This window comes from Betta splendens, chromosome 2 (genome assembly GCF_900634795.4).
Source record: "Betta splendens chromosome 2, fBetSpl5.4, whole genome shotgun sequence".
Classification (NCBI taxonomy): domain Eukaryota; kingdom Metazoa; phylum Chordata; class Actinopteri; order Anabantiformes; family Osphronemidae; genus Betta; species Betta splendens.
The window spans coordinates 6541459-6567570 of NC_040882.2; the positions used below are offsets into that span (position 1 = coordinate 6541459).

General features: G+C 43.0%; 1 protein-coding gene across 6 annotated transcripts in view; it reads right to left on the reverse strand.

The window, feature by feature from the left end:
• Positions 1 to 26112, reverse strand: part of zranb3 (zinc finger, RAN-binding domain containing 3) — a 65084-nt gene that overhangs the window by 17286 nt on the left and 21686 nt on the right. For all 6 annotated transcript variants that reach the window (XM_055513170.1, XM_055513172.1, XM_055513168.1 and 3 more), the window contains exons 9-16: positions 24075 to 24194; positions 20883 to 21002; positions 20355 to 20534; positions 19822 to 19995; positions 18688 to 19153; positions 13243 to 13542; positions 8454 to 8614; positions 1960 to 2064 (exon numbers count right to left, since the gene is read on the reverse strand). In XM_055513170.1, the coding sequence (XP_055369145.1) occupies positions 1960 to 2064; positions 8454 to 8614; positions 13243 to 13542; positions 18688 to 19153; positions 19822 to 19995; positions 20355 to 20534; positions 20883 to 21002; positions 24075 to 24194 (1626 nt within the window). The remainder of the gene's footprint in view (positions 1 to 1959; positions 2065 to 8453; positions 8615 to 13242; positions 13543 to 18687; positions 19154 to 19821; positions 19996 to 20354; positions 20535 to 20882; positions 21003 to 24074; positions 24195 to 26112) is intronic.

Below are 26112 nucleotides of genomic sequence, written 5' to 3' on the forward strand. Positions count from 1 at the left end.
CTCTGTGGCTGCTGCAGCTCTGCCTGGGGGGCTCTGTGTGGGCGGCTTGGGTCGCAACACCTGCCCTCCTGGAACTGAAGGTGTGTGGGCTCCCTGGCTGCTGGGATTCCTTCCTCTGCTTGCTGGATGGGCGTAGTGGCCGAGCTCCTCCATCACCCTGGCTTCCACAAGTGGCATTGTTCATGCACCAACGTCTGCCTCACCCTTTGGGTGAATAATGATAAGCTACAGCCTTACTAACCTTGTAGTGGGACACTTTCCAAATCCAACTGTAAGTATTATTGATACTTATCACTACCGATATGAATAATGTGTGAATATGGAATTTGTGGTGTTGTATGTCATGACTTTTATTAAGTAGTATGGGATATGTATAATAATGCACATATGTATGTATATTGTATGTATATGTTTGTATTAGTATGTGCACATACCTTAGCACTATTATTGGTATTAGTATTAATCTCCAAGGTAAACCACAGTACAAAAATTGTTTAGTTATGAATGTGTTAGCCTAAGGTACATCCATGCTTCTTATTTATTTATTTTTTTGCTCCGATTGTTTACTTAACAGATTTGCTTGGTTTCAACAGCTGGTTGCACCCCTTATCCCCCCTCCCCCCCCACCCTCCCGCATACACACCCTAAAGCAGAAACCTAACCTGTCCACCAACACAGCAACATCACACACATTTTGGATTAGCTAAATAAACCATTAAATAAACCATAAATCAGGAAGAGTATATATATTCTATATATACTCTTCTTGTTAAAGCAAAGCTGTCCATCACAATATGGCATTCAGCGTAATATATGCTGCTTGCTTAACTGCTGGACAGAACAAAAAAAAAAAAAAAAAAAAAAAAAAAAAAAAAAAAAACCTAAAGACAGGTTAGGGTCTCCAGGAAACCTGACTGCCTTCCTGTCGCAGCCCTAAAACTAAACTGCTGGCATCGGTATTGATTTTGATGGACAATCGGAGAGCAACAGGGCGTAAATGATTGGTCAGAGGATAGATGCAGCTCACGCCTTTGTTTTACAAAGCAACATAAACAACCTGACAGGTGGGGCGTCTGTCAGCCGCTCCGGTCCTGCCATGGCAGATTGCAAGATTTAATATTAGCTGGTTGGCGTGTGGGTCGTTACAGGCAATAATCCGTCTCCTTTAACGACCCCCATAAAATGGCACTCTCTCTTTTGCTGGTCTCCTTGGCTACCCAAGCCCCCAAACCACCCCCTCCCCTTCCTTCTCACACCATGACCCCCCTCACCACCACCACACCGACCGCCACCCTTCCTCCCTCTCAAGGCCCTGCAGTGGTGGAAAGTGGGCGTCTGGACTCCAGTTATCTATCAGGCTGCCGATGCTGCTCTTCCTCCTCACATTTCCTGGTGCCATTAGTTTCACATGACACACACATATCTGTTAGGTTTAATAACCCCCACAGCCTCATCTTCGCTGGGTCAGTAGAATTGAGATACCTCCGTGAGTGTGATATCAGACGAAATGATCTTGGTCTAAAATTAAGGTCGCCCTTAAAGCAGCGTGTGGGCCCACAAACCCGAAAGCTGTTCCAGCTGCAGACACGAGCATATGCAGACTTTTCTCATCATCTTGGAATTAGTGTAAAGTCACACGGTCGTATTTTTCTAATCAATCAAAAGAGAAAAATATTGACACATTTCATAACCTAGAAATTGTACTTGAACCCCTTCAGGCGTTTTTACAATAATGACACATTAAGTAGGTTCATCTCTCTCGTGTAAACACTCCGATCCACTGGCGCACCCTCACAAAATCATGAATATCAAAACACATCCAAGACACACACACACACACACACACACACACACACACACACACACACACACACACACACACACACACACACACACACACACACACACACACACACACACACACACACACACACACACAGCCTGGCGGGAAGGACAGACCTGTATTCGATTTTCCTTGCGCTGGCTGAAGGCCTCGGGCAGGTCGTCCCAGTTGGTTAGTTTGATGTCCAGAGGGACGAAGCTCAAGTTCAACGCACAACCATCCTAACAGATGAGGAGACACACAGACAAAGAAGACAGCCTGAAGCAGAAAGATGTGTTACCAATCCTTGCTACGGTACAGTATATACTCTGCTTATTGTCAAAGATATGTGTTCAGTGGGAGACCACATGAAAAATCTGTAATAATTTTGGTAATAAATACAAATTTTATTCAGGGTTCTGTTATCTATTATGGTATTGTGAGTACTAACAGTTTTCAGGTCAATAAACGTGTAGCACCGGTCAGATCTCCTTCAGTTTGAGTCTTGCCACTGAAGCCTGTTAAGGTCTCATTCAGGTGGGTTTGATCTATTCATCAGAGGCTTGTTCTAGTCAGCGCGCAGCTATCGCTTCCATGTTATAAATGTGACTGCACCTCAAGTTCCCACTAAACCTGGTTTATGGAGTAGAGGGATATATGAAGAATTGTAATTCCTGGGAACTACTGTCGAGGAGTCAAGTCATTGCTAGACTGAAGATTTCCAGGGAGGCAGTGCGTGACACGTTACAGTAAACCACAAACTGGATCAACTGTATTCAAACGGTTTGTTCACTGAGAGACAGAAAAGCCACTTCATCACAAATACAGGAACAGCGACATAAACAATGCAAGACTCCAGTCAGCAAAAGCATTGCACTGTCAAAAGAACAGTGGTCTCGGAGGACGAGTAGCATTCTCAGGGCCGCTTCTCAGGAGTGAGAAAAAAAGAGTGAAAGCTTAGGGGGGTATGACAGAATGTGACACTGGATCTCTGAAGCTGGACACCTGCACGACACTCTGACCCAGAAGACACTCAACTACACTGACTCCAGTCTTCAGAGACATGCTGCACCATGTGCTTTACTTCACTACAAGGCAAAATACAAACTGTTGGAGTAATGAGCCCAAACACCCCCCTCCTCAAACCAAACAACCCTTAGTGGTAAGGGTTTTATTAATAAATGGACATATTAATAACTCCTGTTTCCCATCATACATGGAATCAGCTCCAGACAGTGATATCTAATAATGCGGCCAGAGTTTGAGATATGTACCCGGACCTTAATAGAATGGAGGTGGATGGAGCGTTGCTTGCAGTGCTCACGGCACTGAAAAATGACATTTACACAATTCTGCCCAGAAATAGTGTCACTATTACTCTATATACAGTCATCCACAGTGCATTGCTTTAAAAAGTTCCTATAAGTGGAAAGTAGTTTTAAAGAACTATCTCAGGTTTAAGAAACAAAAGCTATTTCTATTTCTCTCATGTTTTCCATGTTTCATGGAGCAGTAAGTCATAAAACCATGAAATGACAGAAGCCTTGCAATAAAGACGCTGGTGTTTTCTTGTCTGTCTCTGCTGTCAAATTACAAATGTATTGAAACCATTTTATAAATGAGTATTGAAACAATTTTATAAATGAGATATACATCTCATCTCATACATATATCTGAAAGAGAAAAATCTGAACCCATGAAGCCCCCTCCATGTTCCAGTACGCAGAGGCTGCCTATGCTGCACACGCTCCCTCTCTGGTTCGGTGCAGGTTTCTTCCTGGCTCCTCATGTTTTCCTGCCCAAGCAGTTGGTGAGACGTGGGACTCACAAGTAAAACCAAGCAAAGAAACACAACCACGCGTGTTTACTCGCAGAGCGTCCTTATGAGCGAACGCCGCCACCGCCACTGCAGCGTTACTGCTGCGATTTCCTGACAAGAATAAATGTCAGGAGAATATTAAAGTTACATAACTTCAATTCAGAGCAAAGAAGAAGGTTAGAATGGAGACAAATCCTTATGTGATGATGTCAAATAAATATTAGCTTTATGTCAGCGAAGTAGGTGAACATTTATTAGTTATACAACAGAAGCCTTTCTTTAATGTTACCAATACTTTCTCAGATAAAAGAAGTGATGCTATTGTGAACTACTTGACAAACATCAAATAGGAGTCTACATCAAGCTGGGTTGACTTCTCTACTCTTCTGTGGGTTATGGGATATTTGTACAAAGAGAGAGATCTCTGATTCATCTGGTCTGACTTTTCCTGTTTATAATTATATCATTGAGATGATTTTTTGAGTGAATGACACAATCCTTTTAAAAGACTTCCGTTTTCTGATAAAGACTACACAAGTATGTGTGAGCATTTTTTACATATAAACCTATAAAGCACACATCAAAAAAATACTGTAAGCTTGTGTAGGACAAAACGTCCTACTGTAGATGAACCCACAAACACGCACATGTAGACTGAAACAAGAGTAAGCAAGTTTTGTGTAGCACGTTAACAACTTTATAGTTAGAAAGCAAACTTTTTGTGCTATTTACAAGTAATTTCACTCAGTTGTAGCTCAATTTGTACTAAACCTGCAGGTATCTGCAACAGGCACGTGTCACTTTAAACCTCCTGAACTTACGAGTCTAATTAGATGCAAGTTCTGTAATCTGCCATGCTTCTCTTTCATTGGTTGCCATGGTTATTCTTGTGGAGCTCGTTAGCCACCCCCCACCCCCCCTATTTTTCTAAAATATATACAATGCACTGCTTTGAAGACAATGTTTTTCTTGTGACAGAATGCACGCAATAGTTACACAAAATAATGAGGATCATGGAGGGAAAAAAAACTACATATACCCAGAAGAATGCGCGTGATTAGAGATCATCAGACTGTCATGGCTGGGAAGTAATCATTGAAAAAAAACATAACAACATTCAAAGAGCATTTCCTACTTATTACTGCTTCATTAATGCTAACTACTGCCAATTTGAAGCCGGAGAAGCCACTCTGCGTTAACTTCACTCCAATGACAGTGATTGTGCAAAACACCAGGAGCATTTTATAGGAAAGCGGCTGACCAGTGCCTTTGAGTGAGAGCTACTATCTGCCACTTCAGGCGTGGAAACGGTAGACGAGGAGGATAGGCAGGGGACGGGAGAAAGGAGGAAGTCTAAAGGTTAATACCTGCTTGCCGCCGACACGTGGATTTGGAGATACAAATCAACATTAGGAAGTTTTTCCCGGCGCACAGAGGCCCACATGTTTATTTGGATTATGGTAAAATAAATATCATGGAGAGTCAGGGGAACGGCGGAGCAAGTTATGCTGTAACAGCATGAAGTAGGATTAGAGCCCTGCTAGATGCGATTGAAAGGAGACTCACTATCCCCACCGCTAACAAACTCACCACTAACACATAAATATCGAACAGAGGAATTCGTCCCAGAAACAGACAATATCTTTTTCACATCAAAATACAATTTCTTTTCAAAGGCCTGATCTCATATTCAGATAGAGGCAGACGCCATCTAGCTAACACGCATAATACAAGTGGGATTTTAGATACTATAAATAAAGCTAACAACAGCAACAGGACAACCAACTCAACTGTTTCCCTCAGTGCCCATGAACCTTTCTTTCACAAATGTCTAAACTGAATTTCACAACCTCAATAATAACCATGCAATAGACCAATCACCTTCACCTTCTACTGTAGGTTCTGATTGAAATGTTTTTGATTATTTTTGACATGCTCCTGTGAGTGTAACATGGTGATACATGTTTCCACCCAAAGCCATCACGCTGCACCTCTACCAGCTGTCACCAAAGAACACAGAACAAACTAATCGCCTGAACACTGGTGGGTTAAACAGCTGCTCCTTCTCACATTTCTGTCTAAAACTATCCACTACCACCTGAATCCCGAGATGGATTGGATGCTGGATGTTAACTGTAACTATAGATACTACAGTACAATGCTGTAATGGGGTTTTGTCATTTAGGGGATACCTCAGGTGAACTACATTGCAACAAAGCATTTCAAAGTAAGATGTGCGAATAGTCCAGGTGCAACAAACCACCCACCTCAGTGTGGAGACAGTGACTCCTTGAGTAAAACAAGAGCTTGATGTGTAGAAAACGGACCTAAAACTCTTAATACTCTCAATATTTCTCATTGAAGCCCCAGTGACAAATCTTCGTCTGATTGTGCACTCAGTGGCCCCCTGTGTGAATTCTGCGCCTGGTTCAGGATTATCCCGATGTGACAGCTTTCCAGGCTGAATTCCTCCAGTTTATCATTTAAACGACAGTGGGGGACATTTATCTCTGCGGCTTATCGTCTGAGCCACGCGAACATGGCACTTGTCTATTGCCGTCAGGATAATATTCCATTGGTGATTCAGTTCAGCGCCTCGGTCTTCTCCACGCCAAAGCCTCTCGTCTCTTATCTGCGTTAGTGGGAAAAGGAATCGGATCCCTCATGAATGAAACAAAAGGGCGTTAAGTATCACAATTCGATCAATACGGAGGTCTGTTGGCAAGTGGCACTCAGAAGCAGTGTCAAGAAAGCACAGGAGTATAATCAGAGTCTGATTCAGGTTAAACTGCAGTGTGTCTCACTTTGTCAAGGTGCAGGAAGAACCAGAGATCTCAATGACAAAAGGAGCCTGAAGAACATTTTGCTTGATTATCTGAATGCAATACCGGCCAGCAAGCGCCTGCTGGTCCCCAGTTTGCCTGAGACACAACACAGCTGCTTCTCTTGCTCAGTCAGGTCTACAGCTGCTACAGAACTATTGAGGTTCACTGTAAATAATCTTAGGCAAAGTAGGTACCGACGTCTTATATATTATATCTTATATATTTTGTCTGAAAATGCTATAATGTACATCCCTGGTCCAGTATTCTTCTACAGTGTCCCCTATGCTCTGCTGCACTCTACTCACTCCTTATGAAATCACAATACATAGGAAGCTCCAACAATTTATGATCAAGCAGAGAATTAAAATATCTCAGCACAGATTCTGTCATCACAGAAGGCATCGATAGCGCCTCATTGTAAAGTATGGGAAAAAAAAATAAAATGATTTTTATCTTTTTGAGTGTGTGTCTCCAGGCCTGAACCAATAACCCTGGTTCGACTTTGAGAATTTGACTGGATTATTCATTCTGATTTGACAAATCCCCTTAACAGACCCTGGACTAAGCTAATCTTGACATGTACTGTAATATTGGTGAACGGCTACAATTGTATTAATAAGATAAAAGAGACACTCGTGCACCATAAATATTAAATGAAATGAATGTCTCGGTGAGCGCCGATAAACACAAAGGCTAAACTGCAAATGAAACAGAAGTGGAAAACTATAATCTTTTGCTAATTCCTAAACCTTTTATTTGCACTAAACCAAACAACATAAATGGAATGAAACAGCTTTTCTCCTTTTTTACCTCACAGTCTTAATTAAAAAAACATTTGACATGACTAAACAAATCTTACAGTCTGGATACAGTGGCATCAGTGTTAGCGTCAACCATCAAGGTTTGTTAGTAGTAATCAATATTCTAGTTTGTGTTGTTGCCATAGAGCTTGTACTTGCAGTAATTTACCGTTCTTTCAGTCACTAGTAGATCAATGAACATTTAACTTCCTGAATCTTGCCTGAAACCACTGTTCTCTTTAAAAATTGTCGAAGTGCAAAAAAAACTCCCGTTCCTTTTTTTATGTTTGCAGCTCTACAGTACATTGATGCCTTATTCTACTTCATCATTCTTGCCCTTTAAGCTCACAAAATTATCTGACTCGACTTGTTAGTTCCTTGAGCTGCCCATGGGTTTGTACTTCAGCCTTTTTTTATTGACGCATGCATACATGTAATACTCTCACATAAAGGCAAACATATTCAGAAGACATTTAACATGCTTACTGACGGTTATACTGTAAATAAAGCAGACTAATTGAGATCTGTAATTTGTGTTGACTGTAAAGGCAAGAGCACTACAAGTCAGAGTGGCAGTGTACAGTAACTTGTGATCACTACTCATGGATGAAAAAAGAAAATGAGACGAGCAGCAGATGGTGGGAAATGCTGATTAAATATGTATCTGACACAGGAAATAGCTGTAGCCTACTCACTTGGCATGCCTTATTTTGCACAAGCTACTTGATCTATGTCCTATTTCAAAAAGCCTCGCTTGACTGATTTAGCATATAATATCATACAATTTAGAGTCCAACAACAAAAGGAGACTCTGGAGCCGACACAGTCCACTAGACCAAGAGCAATGCTGCTAAACTACCATTTATACGATCATAAATGACTTTTTACAGTCAGGCTAAAACCAAAAGTATCACAAGTATGCAATTATTAATTTAGTCCAGCTCATAGAAAGTTACTTGTTTATATTAAAAAGGCATTTAAAGTGAATTGGGAGCCTTCTTGGATCCCTTTCATTGTACTACTGTACTACTGTGTTTGTTTGTGGCCTTGAACAAACACAAACACACAACATCCTCTGTGATGTAACCATCTATTTGTAACACTGAAAAATAAAAATGCACACTGCACACCACAGCATATCAAAGCTATTTCCATGCACAATCAGCCGCTCACACATGCAGCAGTACCTTGGTGTACACGTATATGCGGTCCGTGTACTGGCTGGCACAGAACTGCAGACCCGGGTAAATGAGATGGGTGGTGCTGGCGGCATCTCCACGACTGTCCCCATCATCGTCATTAGCATCAGCAGCAGAAGCAGAAGACAAACACGCCGCAGCTCTGTGGTCTGCAGGGAAAGGGAAAGGAGCAAATAATATCTCAGTGAGTGTATGTTATTGGCTCATTATTGGCTTCCGTGACTTTATTTTACCTCTGTTTGCTCCTCTGGTAATGCAATGACTAGAAGAGACAATCAACTCCAGCAGCTTGTATGATTTATTATACAGAGCACAATATTAAAATGATGACAAACACATTATATTTATGCTTACTCCTTTCAAACACTCGATTAAAGAATCTGAAATGAAAATGCTGAAGTAATTATCTTTGACTTTTTTGTATAAATATGAATAAAAGTCGATTTTACTTCTTGGCTTTACCAGTTGATATAACAACCAACCTACATGTGACGGTATCAAGATTATCTGCTGCTTTGTTCCCCTTCTTTCGAATTAATAGAGTAACCTGGAACCGCTTTCTTTTAAAATATAAGACAATACACCGCATTTAGAGGACAGAGATGATATTTTATGAGAAAAGAATAACTAGTATTTATAAAACAACCTTTAACAGGCGGCTCTAACAGCTTGTGGTCAGACAACGAACCAGTTCCCCCCTCTGCTAATGGCACAATATGTTTACACATCATTTGTCACCGCGCACCCTTTAATTGAACAAAGACTTACAAAAGACGCGGGTAAGCTCTGCGAGCTGCAGAGGGTTTTACCTCACAGTTACTTGATCATTAGCGGGACAATATGTCGGCGCATTTAACACAAAATAACTGCATTTGTTCTACGTGTCATAGCTGCAAACCATCCATTCTCTGTGGAAACGCTGGTAGAGGCTCTCAAAGCGGAAGGGGCCACAGAGCTGGAGACAGCTTTGTTTCCTCAAAGGTCAGCGTTGTCGAGGCCGTCGGTGGCCTAAAAGTGTGCGTTGAAGTTCAAAAAAGTTAGCGAAACTGATTTTGCTGCAGGCGTTTGTCATTTTAAAAGCTGCTGTTAAGGGACTTGTCTAAACCCTCAGTATTCTGCTTCCTTTTAACTCTCCGTGGCCTAATGCTGTGAAGCAAATGCATCTGAAAACACTGCTGCTCCCAGATCGTGGATCTGGCTTCAAGCTTTATGCTAAGCTACGCTAGTCAGATTTAAATTCCAGTTCCATATTTACTACACAAAAATAAGACGGTGAAATCTTAAAGCTTGTGGAGTTATTCCTTTAATGTTGTGCAAGTTCACTCGGGAATTTGCTCCACAACAGGACGAAAACCGCTACAGAGTGAAAGGGAGCGAGAGCGGGAGTGATAAAATGACTGTCACAGATGGAGAGAAACAGAAAAAGAGGAGAGAGAGGGAGCAGGTCATTAATGTCAGCCATGTAGCTCGCTCATCCTGCCAGCATCTAGCAAGAAAAGGTCAGCCGGTGGAAATGAGACCGGCGCTGCTCGACCACGCTTCATTTAGACAATGACCTATAACACTCCGATAATACTTGCCTTAAATCACTTCGCGTGGCCAGTTGTCTGCCTCGTCGCTGTGTGTATGTGTGAGGGACAGCGTGTGTGTCCATTTGGCTTGCTAATGGGGGGAAAACTGACACAGACTGATGTCTATGACAAGAGTGTTTCTCTCGAACAAGTGCTGCCATGTACTGTACCTGCATCGGGTCTCTGGTGGTTTCTGGACAGAATCGGCTTTTGTAATGAAAAAGGCCTGAGTGAAAGACGAACACACTGGAACAAAGGCGTCCTTCTCATCATGCTTTGAAGGTTGGCCTGAGACTTTGTTGGTACTGTCAACACAAATGACCTGGTATATATATTGTATATATCGTTTACAGGGTTTGGCAAGTAGTGGTGGTTTTGGTTTCAGTACTAATTTGCCAGTTGGGTCTCGCATGTTCAGAGCTTTGTTTGTGTTGTAAGAATGACCGTGAACATCCCTTAAAGTTCAGCTGAAACTATTCTAACACAAAACTATTTTCAGCTAAAGAAGATGTGCAGTAGTTTGCTGTCAATTCGATGGATGAGATATTTATTTTGGATCAGTTATGAATAATTCAGCATTTTTAATTATTCAATTTGAGTTGCTGCAGTGTTACGTCTGAAAACAGGCAACTCGAACTTTTGCTGTGAAAGTAATACGACAAGGTGTAGATTATCCGAAGTAAAAGTACAGGATCTGCTCATCTACAGTACATCCTATTGGACACTTTGCTTTATACTAGTACCAAATATGACTAATATAGATTATTGTAGCAATCATAGATCATTATGCTAGAAGTGCAATATTTGTACTGGGGGGGACTTTCATCTATTATACTACAACAGTAACGCTACTTTTAATAAATTCCTTGGTTTGACTCTTACTCAAGTAAGAGGGCTGACAGTGGTCAAATTCCACGGCTGATATATTAAATATTTGTGATGCAATCTTGCGTTACATTTTTTTGTTGAAAGGTGAGCTCAGCCTAATAAGCCATTTCCTCTCCTTGACCTGTGCTGTACAACACCCGTATCTTTCATTTTTATGTCGGCCCTTGTTATAGGTGCAATTTTCCCGGGTCTGCTACAGTACACGCTGTTCTGATCTCAGCCCGGCTTCAGCTGGAATGGACCACTTTGTTTCTCAAAATACCCAGGCGGCGCAGGCGAAGGCGTAATGCGGCGCTGCAAACCGGGAAGCGCAACATTTTTAGGACACTAGCGTTCACAAAATCCCATCTATCCGTCCTTCTCCATCTGTAATGAAACCTAGCAGCTCAGCAATGTGCACCATATATCTGTTGTAAGATGTTTTTTCCCCTCTTCCCCTGTTTGCAGTGGCGGAACGCGCCAGCTGCATTAAGTGGGCCATTTATACGATGGGGGCAATTCATCTTACAAAGCCGTCTTATTAGACTGTCACTTACACAGTATGAACAGTGTCTTCAAAACACCCCAAGGGATTTATCTGTTATTTTACTGCGAGAGAAAGAAAACAACGCCTAATTGGACTGAGTCATCTCATCTTCTGCAGGATCGAAACAAAAGATATGAAAACGAAAAAAAAAAATCTAACTGTGTTCTTCAAGTATGAAAATGTTTGGTGCAGCTGATGCTGCTGAAACATTTGAACTAACATCACAGGAAAACCCTGCATCCGTGTTTACATCTTTTGGTCATTAAGACAGACGGAGCGACAGACAGGAAGAGGAGCGAGACAGAGAGGTGGAGGAGTGATTGCCTGTCTGTGCTCTGAGGAAAGTAATCTCAGAGCAATCAAGACGTGGGGGCGGACAACAGCTCTGTGGTTTGCCTTCTAAAACCACAGGCAGGTAGAGGAAAATCATTAGGCGTCGCTCCTGACCCCATAGGTCACTTTTATTGGACAACTGCTGTGTTTCGTATTAAACCTAAACTGCTGTGGACGGACTCGCCGCGGCATGTAACTAACAAACAGAACAGATGGACGGATCGATAGACAGATAGAGCGTTACGTAATAGATGACAGAAAGCTAGTTAGATATCAGTTGTCTTCAGAGAAAAGTAGCTTTACAGGGGATGTGGTGGTGGGGGGGGGGGGCACCTCTTCCTCCACCAGTGTCTCTTTAGTGCTGCCATTTCTGATCGACAGCGAGCCTTTTATCTTTCCCCTGGAGTTAGACTGAATGGTGTTTTTTTTAAAGAAACGCTGCCTTTTACTCGGCTTTAGTATATATTTTTTAAACCTGAGAACAGAAGGGGACGCAGAGGGGTTTCCGGTAGTGCAGAAGGAGCTGTAATGGACGTCCTAAACCATTGGGGGCACAGGACGCTACAGAGACGACACATTAACCACTCAACAATCTCTGGGCACTAATAGATGTCAGAGTGTGCGCTGCCCTGAAAGGAAAGGAATCTGCCAGGTTGTTGCAAACTGATCTGGGAAAGTTAAAGGGTAATAGGGGTTGATAACTTGCCAGTTTAAACCTAAACGGTTTGTGCAATATTCCTTGCCGAGTTAAGTATTCGACAAAGAAGGTTTAAAAACAGCCTCGGACTCCTATCAGCTCCGCTTCATCCCTCAGTGTCTTGAACCCAAACTGTCTGCGTGCTTTTAGAGGCAACACCCAGGTCACAGTCTATTCTTAGACTCCGCTAGTCTGGCAATTTTTTAGAGCTCTTCATATTGCGAACGGTGTAATTAGTTCTTTGCAATTAGCACAATTTATTGCTTTGTGTATCCCTTCGAGACATGAGTGCTTGAACATGGGTCCTAATTTGCAATATTACACACTGTATGATGGGGAATTTGTTTTTTTTCACACTCCTCAGAGACTCTCAGTCACGTACACATACACATAACCCGAGCAGACAGGCAAAACAGGTTGTGTTTCAAGTATCCAAATTTCATGGCTGGACAAAGACTGAACCTTGAACCTCCTGTTTATTGTGCTGCTTCAGCAGGTTGCTTGTTTCAACAAGGGGCATTCAGGAGATTAGTGAAATCTGACTCAATATTTCCTATAGCTTCATGAGTGCAGACATAGGCAATAAGCACCCTTAGATACTAATAATAGTAAGAATAATAATGCCTGGCCCCATATGGAATGAGATATAGTTCCTTATTGATTTGAAGTGGTGTTATTAAACAGCGCTGTATGGGCAGGTGACAATGCGGCACAAGCCAATTTCCCTAGATATGAAAGGGAGAAGATTGCATGTGGGATTACCCTGTGTGTGGTCAGGGGGGAGGCAGGAGCCACCACCAGCGACATTGTCTCTCTGCTCTCCCGCTGATTGTTTGCCTTTGAATCGCCGCTTGCCCTCCTCCGCTGCTTCTTCTAGCCTCTGTTTGTCTTTTGCAGGCTCCTCCTCCTCCCGCGTCTCCTCGTTCTCCTCCTCGCTCTGTTTGCCTTCGCGTGATTCCAGAGACCGGGCTCCTCGCCGTCCGAGCTCTGGCTCACTGTCAGAGAGGGCGACACGCGCCTGGTCCATCTCAGCTGAGGGAGGTTGATGAGGCCTGGGTGGCTCTGAGCCAGCAGAAAAAAAAGAAGAGGGGGGGGTGAAGATTACTTTATTGGCCGAGTTGTAGAGTGTAATCAGACTTTGAAGAGTTTCATTCCCGGGCGAGACATCAATCATCTGAAGAGTGTGACTGTGTGACAAAATGACTGCTGACATGAAAGTAAAACTCAATATGGCTCATTAGTGCTCTTATTAGCTGTCATAAGTCCTTTGCTGACAATTTCGGAGGATGTGATTGTGTAAAACGGACAGACATAAGTAAAGGCGCAGTGCAATGTGTGGAATCTGTTGGAACGCTGGACCAAAATGTATGTTTTATCCTAGATACTACATAATCTGCTGCATATGCACCAATAAACGAGAGTCTCCATTCTTACATTCTTTAGCAGCATGTCAGCAGTGAGGCAGAGCGTTGCAGCTGGAACACCTGCCACTGCCCCCCCTGCACCAGCTCTTGGATCAAATGGCCAATGTAATTTGCCGGGAGAAGGAATTACGCTCGTGTCACATTGTTTCCTTAATTGCTCGCCTGCATCACGCGCAATCAAACCTAAACAAAATAATTGTCAGCGATTGCTGCATCTGTGCCGCCAGACAGCGTTCAAACAGCTGATAATGGCGGGCTGCCAATCACAGATCTGACTTCCAGGGAACAGGGGCCTCGTGGACCGAGCAGCACGGCTTGGCTTAAACCATTCATGTGATTTCCATTCATGCAAAGCAGTGCTGATGTTTCCCATTAAGCTAAATATTACCTTAAAGCTGTTGTTTACACTCTGAGGGGACTCTGAGCGTGAGTGGAACTTATTTAAGCGTTGTGCAAGTCATACTTCCTAAAGTGGAACTGAAAATCGCATTCTTCCACATTATTTATTGAACTTGAGGTGTGAAACCTAACAAGACAGTAAGTCGTGAGACTCTGATGCAGAGGGCTAATTAGTGAGTGTGCCTCTCTGGTTTGTTTCTTCAAAAGGCCAGTCTCTAGTCCGTTTCCTCAAATGTCATCGGAGTCTCTGGGCTCCCGGCCCCGCTCTGCCCCCCTTGGCTAACAAGCCGTGCGAGACTATGGAGAGATGACTCAATTTGTGTTAAGCTGTCCCCACCGAGGAAGATGTTAACAAGAGAATCCTACGGGGCCGCGCCTCGACTTTACCAGTCAACCCCCTTGTTCCCCCCCCAAATAAAGCCCCCATTATGACTGAGTGGCTTGACAACAATCCAATAGGAAAGTCTCTTCTCCAGACATGCAAACGCACGACCCTGAAATACGTTGGAAAAGCATGTGATCCGATGCAGGCGCCAGTGACGAATGAGGCTTCACGAGAAAACGTGAGAACACACTCGGCCGGATGACAAGGCGAGAGCTCTCACTGCAGTCTGTGGGGAGGGACACAGCTGCAGCCTGAAACAAAGACCCAGAGAGACAAATCCTGCAATGATCTGTGATATCAAACAATTAGAGATCGGACTCAAGTCGAAATATAAACAACAACAAAAAAAGACAGGAGCGAGACAGGGATCTAGTTGAGAGGCATAGGCAGCCATGAGATAACCAAATTGCCCTCATCCTGTACACATCTGCAGCAGCAGGTGCTCAGAGACAAATTGCTGGCTCTACCGGTAAAAGAGCTGAAGGACTGAAGCGTGCCCACGCGCTTGGCCCAGACAGCTGCAAACACAGGACCCTGTTTCGAGCTGAAAATGGCTGAACAGAAGCTGGTTCACTGCTGCAAAACACTACGAGGCGCAGTTGGGGCCACTGTACCCGAGCTGCCAGAGCCATTCACATAAGGAGGCAATAATCCATGACAGTTTGATTAAAAATAATCCACCCACAACTGACAATACAGCTCAACACTGATTCAATTTGTATCCAATTAATGAAAGCTGTTGTTGTCTAACACCTGGAATCTGTTGAGTTCTCCTACCTGCCACCACATGGGAAATAATTTTTAGTAAATGTGACAAGTGATGGCTTAATGGATTAAACAAAAAGAGCGGCCTGCATAAACACAAACTTCAAAACTGCCCCAAAGTCCAAAGAAGAGTCATAAACAACTGCCTCTCGTTTACCATTCACTGACTGGGGAGCAGCGCATGGCAGGCCTGTCAAGCTCCAAAACACTCAACTGCAACAAAAACGAGTAGATTTCTAAAATACTGAGTGTTTTTCTAATTAAAGGGCAAATTGCAGGAACATGAATGTAAGGAAGAGACTAAACAGAGAGTTTATCTCTTCTACCTTTCGCTGTTGTTACAATACCAGGAATATTCAAGGGTAAAGCACATGAGCTAATTACTCACAATACATTGAACGGAATGTTCTACCAGGTTAAACAGTCTATCCTGCCTACTTACTGTAGCTGGATTTATGGAAGCTAACATCAAGACTTTAGAAGGATGATGTTGTTGTTTCTTGTTATTGTCTTGCTGTAGTATAATACAGATATGGATGAACCCACCAATTCAATTCTAGTTATACAATAATGACTAGGTGAGGATGTAGCTTATGCCTCAGCATAACATCATGCATGCAGCTACTGCATCACAGCTCAAATTTGTATTTATGTTTTTGATCCCCGGAGGAAAATTAAGCTTTTGTAGCGGATTCTCATTAAAAGTCACAAAACTTCCAACACTTTCGATGAAATCCTGGAACTCTTTCGCCTAATTTCATGCGTCTCGTTCTGGTAGATTACACTGTGGAACAAACACCTCATGGTACGACAGACTAATATTTCTTCTGCGTGCTGACTAGTCTTCCTCGACAGCTGCTGGCTTGCTGTATTTTTGCCTCGCTGTTGAAATTCACAGGCTGCGTGAGCCAAACGTCTGTGATATTACTTCTTCCCTTTCTTTCCTTTAAATACAAAGCCTTAATGTCCTGAAATCACGCGCTGCTATTCGGTGATTCAATTTGTAAGACAGTGTCACATGTTTCTTTTTATTTATTGTGAGAAATGGTTGCCCTGAAAACGATAAGACCCCTCATATAGGCGCTGACCTGATGATTTACTTACATTGCCATGAGCTGAGGACCGCAGTGCCAAGTAAAGAGATATCTCCGCAAATACAGTTGTTATTTTTCAGCACAGTCTGTCATTTACAAATTTAGCAGGTTGTTAAATTCGCTGTCTAGTGAGCTGACACAGCCTGCTGCTGTGAATGCAGAGTGGTGCTTCTGACGAAAAAGAGTGCGATTGCTGAATAGTTATCAAGCATCTCCTGCAGCTGAGCGTGGAGGGGGGGGGGTGCGGGGTTTTAAAATAATACGTGTGTGGGTGAGGGAGTGGGTGTGTGCTTTTGTGCTGCTCAAAGGTTGAGGTGCCGGCTGGTTTGAACTCTGTGTTTTAAGTGCGCCACTCTCACTTCCAGAGGACTGAACTGCAAACAGACCTTCAGCAAAGCCAATATTTAATGTACAGTCACACTAAATATAAATACTGCATTAGCATAGAGACACTCCAGAGTCATTAATTTAGTGTTAACTTTTATACATACACATAGGTGAGAAACTAAATGGGCTATGAAGATGATATTAATGTCAAAAAGCTGCACTGTGTCATGATGAATAATACACACGTGTGGTGTGTGTTAAGGGTGCTAATAAATGGTAATATAATGTAGAATTTCTACAGGACGTCCTTTAAATAATAGCACTTTAATGCAAAATGTTTAACAGTTTAATAACGGGTTACTTAATAGTCACAAAGATCCAAACAATAAAAGTTGAGCTGGTTTTTCTGATGCAATAAACCTCATCAATATATTTGAGTGATTTAGACCAGATCCAACTTCACAAGCTGTCTCTTCAGTGATGCCAGTCTCTGTCTGTGATCTTTATGTCATTGACTTGCTAGAATCTTATTTTTTTTTATGAATTTGCAGTTTGTAAACAAAGAAATTTAATGAATGTTGAAAGTTGTGTTTGATCTGAACATGAATAAATTTGACATGATCTGATTTCGATTTCTGCAGCATCAAGTTTTATCATTAATTAGTAATTATCCTCTTTTGGGGGTTAATTAGTTTAAACATACTTGTGCCAGTAGTCAAGTACTTTTTAGGCATGTAAATGTACTTTTACTTGAGCGGTAATTTTTATGAGGCATGTCAGTGGTTAATAAGAAGCGCGTGGTACAGTAATTGTTAGTTAGCTTTAGAGGTCTTGGTGTTGTGATTGTAATTTTTTTCCTTTTGATTTTTTTTACTACGGCAAGTAAACATCACAGGACAAACACAAATGTATTGTATTATCAATCGCATCAAGAATCCTGCATACCCAAATATTATCCTTATCTTTGAACCAAGAAAGTACCATTTGTACCTCACACATGGTTTTGATGTTAAATAATCTGTGGAGATCTCACTTGTAATTTAAATTTAACTATTAAAAAAACTTAGTCATCTACCTACGTTGCAAAAAGCCCTACAACTAATGCTGCTCCACTATTACTGCTCAGGAGACTGTATCAAAATTTGGTGGTACTTTTTTTTGAGTCATCTGAACCGATCTGATGCATCTCAGACATTTAAAGAGCATGGAACTGCAGGCTGCCAGGTCATAACGACTTCCCTCCCCTCTCTTTTGCAAGATACAATCATAGGCTGTCAGAGATATCAGCTAGAGCTAGCTCAACTTTTTCCAACTTTGTGTGAGACGTTTGCAGCAACAGTAGGCGCCTGTTCGCTCTCCCTCTCTCTCTCTCTCAGCTTGACAGGTGAGAATTATACTGTGTCCTTGTCATCTGCAGAGAGAGAGAGGGAGAGCGAGAGAGGGAGGGAGAGAGAGAGAGAGAGAGAGCACTAGCGAGAGAGGGCAGGGCAGACAATATTCTCCGAGCAGAGCTATTTCAGACTCTGCCAAGCCTGCCTCCATCTTTTTGGTATCGCGCATCTCCATCTGGTGAAATCTGTAATGCTGTTCAAAAGTATTATGTCAACAGACGGCTACGATTGATATTGACTGGAGGGAAAATAAAGCAATGAAGTTTCAGGTGCTTCATTTCAAACAAGGCGTGATTTCGTCTTAGTGGAATCCAGTTTGTTTTGCAATCAGTGAAGTAAAGTTTGTGAATTAATGGGGAAAAAAAGTGAAACATGGACACGGACGCACAAAGTAGATGAGATCATTTGTTTCTGAGTCGTACCTGATATGACAGCAGATGAAGAGCGTGGAAACTCGCACATTTCACAGTAAGGCAACAGGCTGCTGTTGGAGTACGTGCAGGCCCCACAGTTCCAGGTCTTCACTGAGGGCTCGGGCTCCGACAGCTTACGTGGGGCCAAGAAGGAGACCACAGAGCTGGGGCTGCTGGAGCTCATCGCCCCGGTCGTCATCCTCCTGCTCCTCCTGCAGCGAGACGTGGAGCTGGAGCCCGGCTGGGGTGTGCGCAGCCTCTTGAGCTGTGGCGAGAAGTCCTGGTCGGGTGAGCCAGGCGTTGGCAAACAGGACTTCTCCTCCCTCCCTTCCTGCTCTTCCTGCTCAGAGTTTGTTCGGGCCCCAGTCGTCATCTTTGGGCTGATTTCCTCATCTCCGGTTCTCTTTCTCTTCTTCTCTTTGTTGGCACTCGGGGAAAAGAAGGAACGGATGTCGTGTTGCTTCTCTTTATCAAACTATCAAACAAGACAAGAGATGGAGGCTCAATGTGTTTTACTGTCAGTTATTGTAAGATCATTTTAAGTTCTAGCTTTGCATCTTTACAGTAAAATATCAACCATGACACGATTACAGTATGTGAACATTATTGCAAAGCAAAATTCTGATACTAAACTGTGTCCTGTGTTGAAAGGGAATTAAAACAAAAAACAATTCTACCTACAATTACACAATTACCATAAATGAAAAGGTTTTCTTTTTCTGAACCCTGCTACTGTAGGTTCTAACCATGCACTGACTTGCCTAAGAGAGCACAATGGTTTACAGCTTCCCCACTGATCTTCTGTAACAGGATCTACTCTTCCAGTCTCAGGTTATAATGTCTAATATTATGTCTTCAACAAAGAGAACAGCAAACCTTTGCTACAGAAAGTGAAGCTCAAGAACTATTCTCTGTGATGCACTTTTGTTTGGTCAAAAACAGAGAAAAGGCCTCCGAGCTCATCATCAAGTATAAACTTACCTTGTAAGTGGTAATGGGCAAACAAAACAAACGCCTAATTTTTACAAGATCACACAAAATGACGCTGAAAAGTTGCCTTGAAATGAATAATTTCCGTTGTTCATATGATTTGCTAATGAACGTAGAGCAAAAATCCACACCTTTGTTTGTTTTTAGACTCACATGAGTGAAGAAGACGTCGTCTTCCTTGTTTCCTGCGTTTCCCTCCAACGGCAGCACCATCTCGCTGGGTGTCCACGCGTGGGCGAAGCTGAGGAACTCCCACTTGTCCTTGTCCCCCTCCTCAGCCTTAAGGTACTCCTTCCTGCCGTTCAGCGTGCTGCCAGTCACCGTTTCCTGAAGAACACAGAACGTTCAGCTCAGTCACTGTCATGTTTTTTTCCAGGTCTAATACTTCACTGTGATGAGCTAGATCCTTTTCACAAATCACATCAGTTCTGAAAAGATCAGGATCACTTTTCATTATAGTCTGGAGACAGCTATGACTGTGAATGTAAATCTTCAAAGCCTAAAAAGTTCACTGATGTGTCTAGGATTCATTCATATGTAAGTCTCAATAAAACAGGAAAACCGCTGACCAATACAAGAGCTATTTGTGTGATTTACCATTGAACTGTAAATGCTTCAGTGCCAAAATATGGCAAAAAAATCAAAAGCTCAGCAATGATTTGTCCTAAGCCTCTGCTGTACAGTACCTTCCTGTTCAGCATGGACCACATGACGGTATCAAATGTGCCCTTGGCGATGAGATAGTGCACGTTGACCGAGGAGGTCTGCCCGATGCGGTGGGCTCGATCTTCTGCCTGCTTGATGCTGCCGGGGTTCCAGTAGAGCTCGGCAAACACCACGTGGCTGGCAGCCGTGAAGGTCAAACCCTGGAAAGGACACGCTGACGGATCACCTCGATCACTTCCAGTGAGATTTAACCTAGTCGAATCCTTCGTAATGACTGGGAATATTAGCAAGTAATTGCTATATAATTGGTTCAGGGATCTAATGTTCCTTTTCACAGGGATCATTTTTTATTTCTACTTTTGTACAACCAATAAACATCATCATGAATATTACTATACAGCGTTTTCAAAACCTATTATTGTAATCAATTAATCTTTTTTTACAGTGTTTTTATTTCTGCTTTATTATTTCCTCAAAGTAAGTTCGCACTACTTCATTAGACAAGAAAATCATGTCATATCCAGTGTGTGTCTTTGTGTATCTACTACCTGACCAGCTGCCTGAATGCTGAGGATGGCCACCCGTGTCTCCGGGTCACTCTGAAACTTGTGGACCAACTGGATCCGTTCTGAAGATGGGACACTGCCATCGATACGGATGTAACCAGCCTGTGGGAACAGATGCCAGGATGCTTCATTTACAGAAGGCCGTGCTAAGCAGAAGGTGACACCTGCATAAGAGAACATTTCTAAAGGAATTCCTCAAAAGATGAGAAAAGAGATTTACAGCATGTAAACAATGCAAACAATGAATCACTGAACTCCCGACTCAACATGGCGTTTTAGCCAATACTAGCTAATGCCCCACAGTCACCATAAGTGTATACATACATATATCTGCCCTGCATTAAAACAACAAGAGGTTAGAGTAAGAGGTTGTGCTTGTCGTTTCATGCGAGTGAGAGACATTTACATCCCTGGAGTCCTAGGGAGTGTGTGTAACATTATGGCAGAGACCCCCCCTGGTGCCGGGAGTGAAGGAGCACCACGACCTGATGCAAAAGGCAAAGTCTGTCCATACTCAGCTCCAGGTTTTAACAGCCAAAATTCAACCTCTCACTTGTACACGGAAGCTTGTGTTGGTTCTTTCCAAACTTACATACGCTCCAACTTCCAGGGAGCGCCTTTTGTTGCTACAGTAATAGACTCATCTCAGTATTTATCGCAGGTGTACTCGCCTGGTAGCGTAGCGTCATTGTGCCATCTGATGTGAGCCTTTCTCCTTTATACCTCATAGAAAAGATCCCATAAATAACCGTACAACAAGTGCAACAACGAGGGACAGTATTGTCTACCTTTAAAAAGCTGGAGCAGATTTGTGTAAATGAGGGGAGCTTTTCATCATCTTGTATAGATATTTTTGGGGACAGATGAATGAAGCTCGGCTGGAGTACATAAAACGGCTTATTTGAAAGAAAATGAGAGCAGCTGTAATACAATATTTTGTAACATTTCACGACACCAAACGAGAGGAGGAGTGAGTGTGTGTTCATTAAACGTGAACTTGAACCTGACATTCACCGAGCTGCTAATGCACCGTGGCAGCCGGACTCTTTTGATTCTGGTCCACGGGTCCTGCGGAGCCACCACTAGGGGAGTGAGCTCATACTGAGCAGCTCCCACCTGGAAACATCCAGCGACTGACTACATGAATATGAAGGAGAAGCTGAGACAGGGGGGAGTAAAAAGGTCAGACAAATGACCCTATAAAACTCTTCATGAACCACTCTGATGCTTCAGTAGTTGTTTGTTTTATGCATTGAAGTAATCACAACTTTATTAACAAACCCTCCAGTCAGTTTGACACCAGGTGAGAAATAGGAAAGTGTGGAGCAAATAATTAGTGATAATGTTGTGTGATTGGAGAGAAGTCACTTGTCTCCGCCTGAGCTTCTCATCGCGGCACCCTGCCTCCGTTTTAAGCCCATCTCTGCTAATTGGTGAGTGCGAATGCACCCGAAAGTGAGCGTCTCACATAGGAACGTGTTATCACGCGTCCTACCGCTGCAATGCGTTCAGCTGGCACCTCCGCGACCCCTGCGACTCGCGTGCGCTGAGAAATATCGTTTGCTTGTGATGACTTGTGAAATACACCCCGGGAGATTAGCTGTGTAACTAAAGTTTACTTTCTGGAACAGGAAAGTAGATTCTATCAAGAATGTGAAGACGATTCAACAATCCTACACTTAAGTTCTGTTGTACTATTTCAAACACGAGTTACCATAGTAACCAAAAAATGTTTCTGCTTTCAACCCAGATTTCGGGTAGACGTGGAGGTTCCAAATAATTTGTGAGTTCGTTTTAACCTTTGCTGGATACCACCCAAACTTTGTGAGAGTAAAGGCCAATGCTCCATCTGTAATCTCAGAAATGCCTACGATTGCATTTACAAACAGAGTGTGACTAGGCATGAAAGGATATAAATTATGTGTGGGTTAATTCCCTCTGATTAGCCAGAAGTCAAATATGAATACATTTTCATGTGCTCGAGGTGACTTTTGTTTGGTGCTACATAAACACTGCATGTTTAGTAGGCCAGCTTACTGTTAGTGGGCAACCTGTGCCCAGCAATTAGGAAAAAAAGTTTCAAAGCATAAATGAAATGAATGAAAGTTTGGTTTTAAGTAAAATTTTAACCATCTTAAATATTATGCATTACTGTAACCTACTAATCTAAAAACACAGCTACCCAGCAGGCACACAACCTTTAACCTTAAAATATGAAATAGTGTCAGTTATTGTTGTGATGTTGATGGAACACTGAAACAATGTTTAAAAGCTATGTAACATCAGCAAGACGTTGCCCCATCTAGGTTAATTCACCTTTCGAGATCAACGCATCTTGAAATGACGCATGGTCATTCAACCATTCAACTATATATAAATATATATATATATGACATTGATTCAACTATAACTCAACGTCGATGTCTGCTGGGTAGATTATAGGAAATTGTGTCTCACTTTCTGCTTTCAATTTAAAGCATTTTATTTCTGACTGAACTAAAATTCTGAAAAGAAATAATTAAAAAAAACAAGTACCTTAGTTACAGCAACTAAGGTACTAGCAGTGCCTTTATCAGCTGGAGACAATCAATATAATCATTTTCAGAGTGAATATAGTTTGTTTCGTTTCAAGACAGCAGAACCGCAGCATCGTTATGGTCTGTGGGAGTTAATGACAGACAGTTGTGGAAATAGACAAGAACAAATAAATAGAACAAATAAATGAAGGGAAGTCTGACAAAAGGTCCACTTTCTGACTGTGGCTCTCAGGCTTGTGGGTTTGCTCTGTCTTGTATTACTGTATCTGCAGATGATGAGTTGTAGACATGTCAGGACAACCACAAAAGGCTCTATGCTCTTGTCTGTTATCTGGCTGTCTCACTAGAACGGCCCTTTAGATTACCCTGTGGATTATTGTATGTACTAGTCCATACAAAAAATGGTGCTTGAAGCCAATTCAGTACCTGTATGCTAACAAAGGTTTCAGGTACTTGTGTTTTTCTTGCTCGGGACTTAGCAATTGAAAATAAAATATTTAAACGGTTACATTTACTTCAACCCAAATTCAAGCCAGATGTGAATTCAATGTACAATTCTTATTGTAGCTCTGTTTAACACAGTGGTTGCTCACTCCACCTTTGACACATTTCAAGAGATCAGTCTGCCCGAGGTTACCTTGGCTTCGATGACGGCCTCGGTGCAGGCCTGCAGCATAGTGAGGTGGTGGGCGAACACCAGGAACTTCAGCTGCTCTGCCTCCAGCATCATCTTAATGTAGTCCTTCACAGCTCCCGCCTGGGCGCACACAGATACAGAAATAGACACAGATGAAAGGAGAGCTACTGAATCCATCACGGGCCGACCACACACGGAGGAATCGGCAAGATCAGTGAATAAGTCAATTAATCACCGCGGCATCCTTTCTGTGTGATCGATCCTCTATTGAATGCCAGGGATCAAGACTTTAAAGGAGAGAGCACACAGAGCGACTGGGGCGCATTTGTCAGCGCGCAGATAGTGAGAGCAAATCGATAGCTCACAACTCGGAGACATGATTTGTGTGCGTTCTGTTTTTTAGATTGGTGACACCAGACGCAGGAACATTCACCTAGTTATCCACAAAGAGTGACGGACGCCAGCTTTCACCAGCAACTCAATAAAGAACGAATGCGGTGCTTGACATTTTAATTAGGTATGAAAATACCCAAATAGGAGTCAGTTTAATTGGGGTGATGTTCTAGTGGACTGACAAACCAAGAACTGTACAGTCAGGATTTTCAACATATTATGCGACTCCACAGAATTTTTCCAGACTTGCAAAAATGCCAAAACAGATATATTAGGCTGGTTACCTGTCACAAGTGACAGCTGCAGTCCAAAATTACTGCAGTAAGTAAAAGTTCAGCTCTCAACTATTTTATTCTTGAGTTATTTGCCCGTTTGTTCTTGCATAACCCAGCTTTTATTCATCTTTGGCATTTGCTATGTTTTTATTTATGAAGTCAATCGCCAACAACGGTTTAAAAACATCACAGCCCAAATCTAACAGCGTCTCGCTCGTTCCCTTCGAAGCCTCCGACCTTGACTGACAGCGTGAAGCTAACAATCTAGAAAAGAAAGCAGCAGAAGTGCAAGTGAGTTAAGTGTACCCCGCAGGTATCTGTATCTATCATTTCACCGCGCGCTGCTGCCCAGCGATCACACTGTGATGGCTGTGGCCGCTCCTGCTACCTTCTGCAAAGCCGAAGTGGATGTGCTCTATGAGCGTGTCATTGAGCATCCGGGCTTGGCTCATTTCAGAGCCCCGGGCCAAAAAGCAGCCAAGAATAGCACCAACTAGTGAGAAATACCAAGGTTTGATTTGAGCCTAACAGAGCCCTTACTGGGTGGTTTTGGAGACAGGCCTTTCTCCGTGGTGTGCATCCCACCCCTGTAATCTCCACATCTTCTGCAACCTGACAACCTCTCCAGCCATCACACCTGCTCTAGTGGGAGAACCTCTGCTTTGCCTTGCTGATAATTAGCTGATGTGCCTGATAATGAATCTCTCTGCCAGGCCTGCCGACCCTGTTCTGATCTGGGGGGTCCTCATTACTGACGGCTTGGCTTCGCCGGCTTCCTTCCGCTGAGTTTAATTAGTGCACAAACTTCTCGGCTGTCTGAAGCGGCCCGTTAGCTTGCTTTAAAGTCCAGCATCAGAGATGTCCTCTCTGGGTAATTGGGAGCAGATGCTTGGCGGGTAAAGCAATAAAAATACCCAAAGGCGTTTGGCAGCTCCGTCGCCAGGCGGACTGGCAGGCAGGCATGCAGAGGCCACGGTGCTCGTCAGAGTGACATAGATGTGTGAATCTATCGCCATTTCACCCCACCCAATGATCCAAATAAAGAACAAAGAGTAGAGAAAGTGTGTCTGACTCTAAAAAACCCGATAGGAAAGGAAATGAGACTGCGTCTACAGCGTGGGCTTTGAGGTGGGCGAGTGGGCGGGGGGCTTTGTAATGAAAGGAGGTCCAGTGTTAGGCTAAACGGAGCAGAAATCCAATCAGCAAACAACACCGAGCACAAAAAAAGATCCGAGCTCGGAGGCAGGCTGAGCGGGCAGCGTGTCGATGATTGCATTCGGTGGTTATCTCCGGTCTTCGTTAACCTCCGGGCCACGCTCCTCACGCCTGAGGGCGGTGGGCTAATTGAGAGGAATGCCTGCCCTCAAACA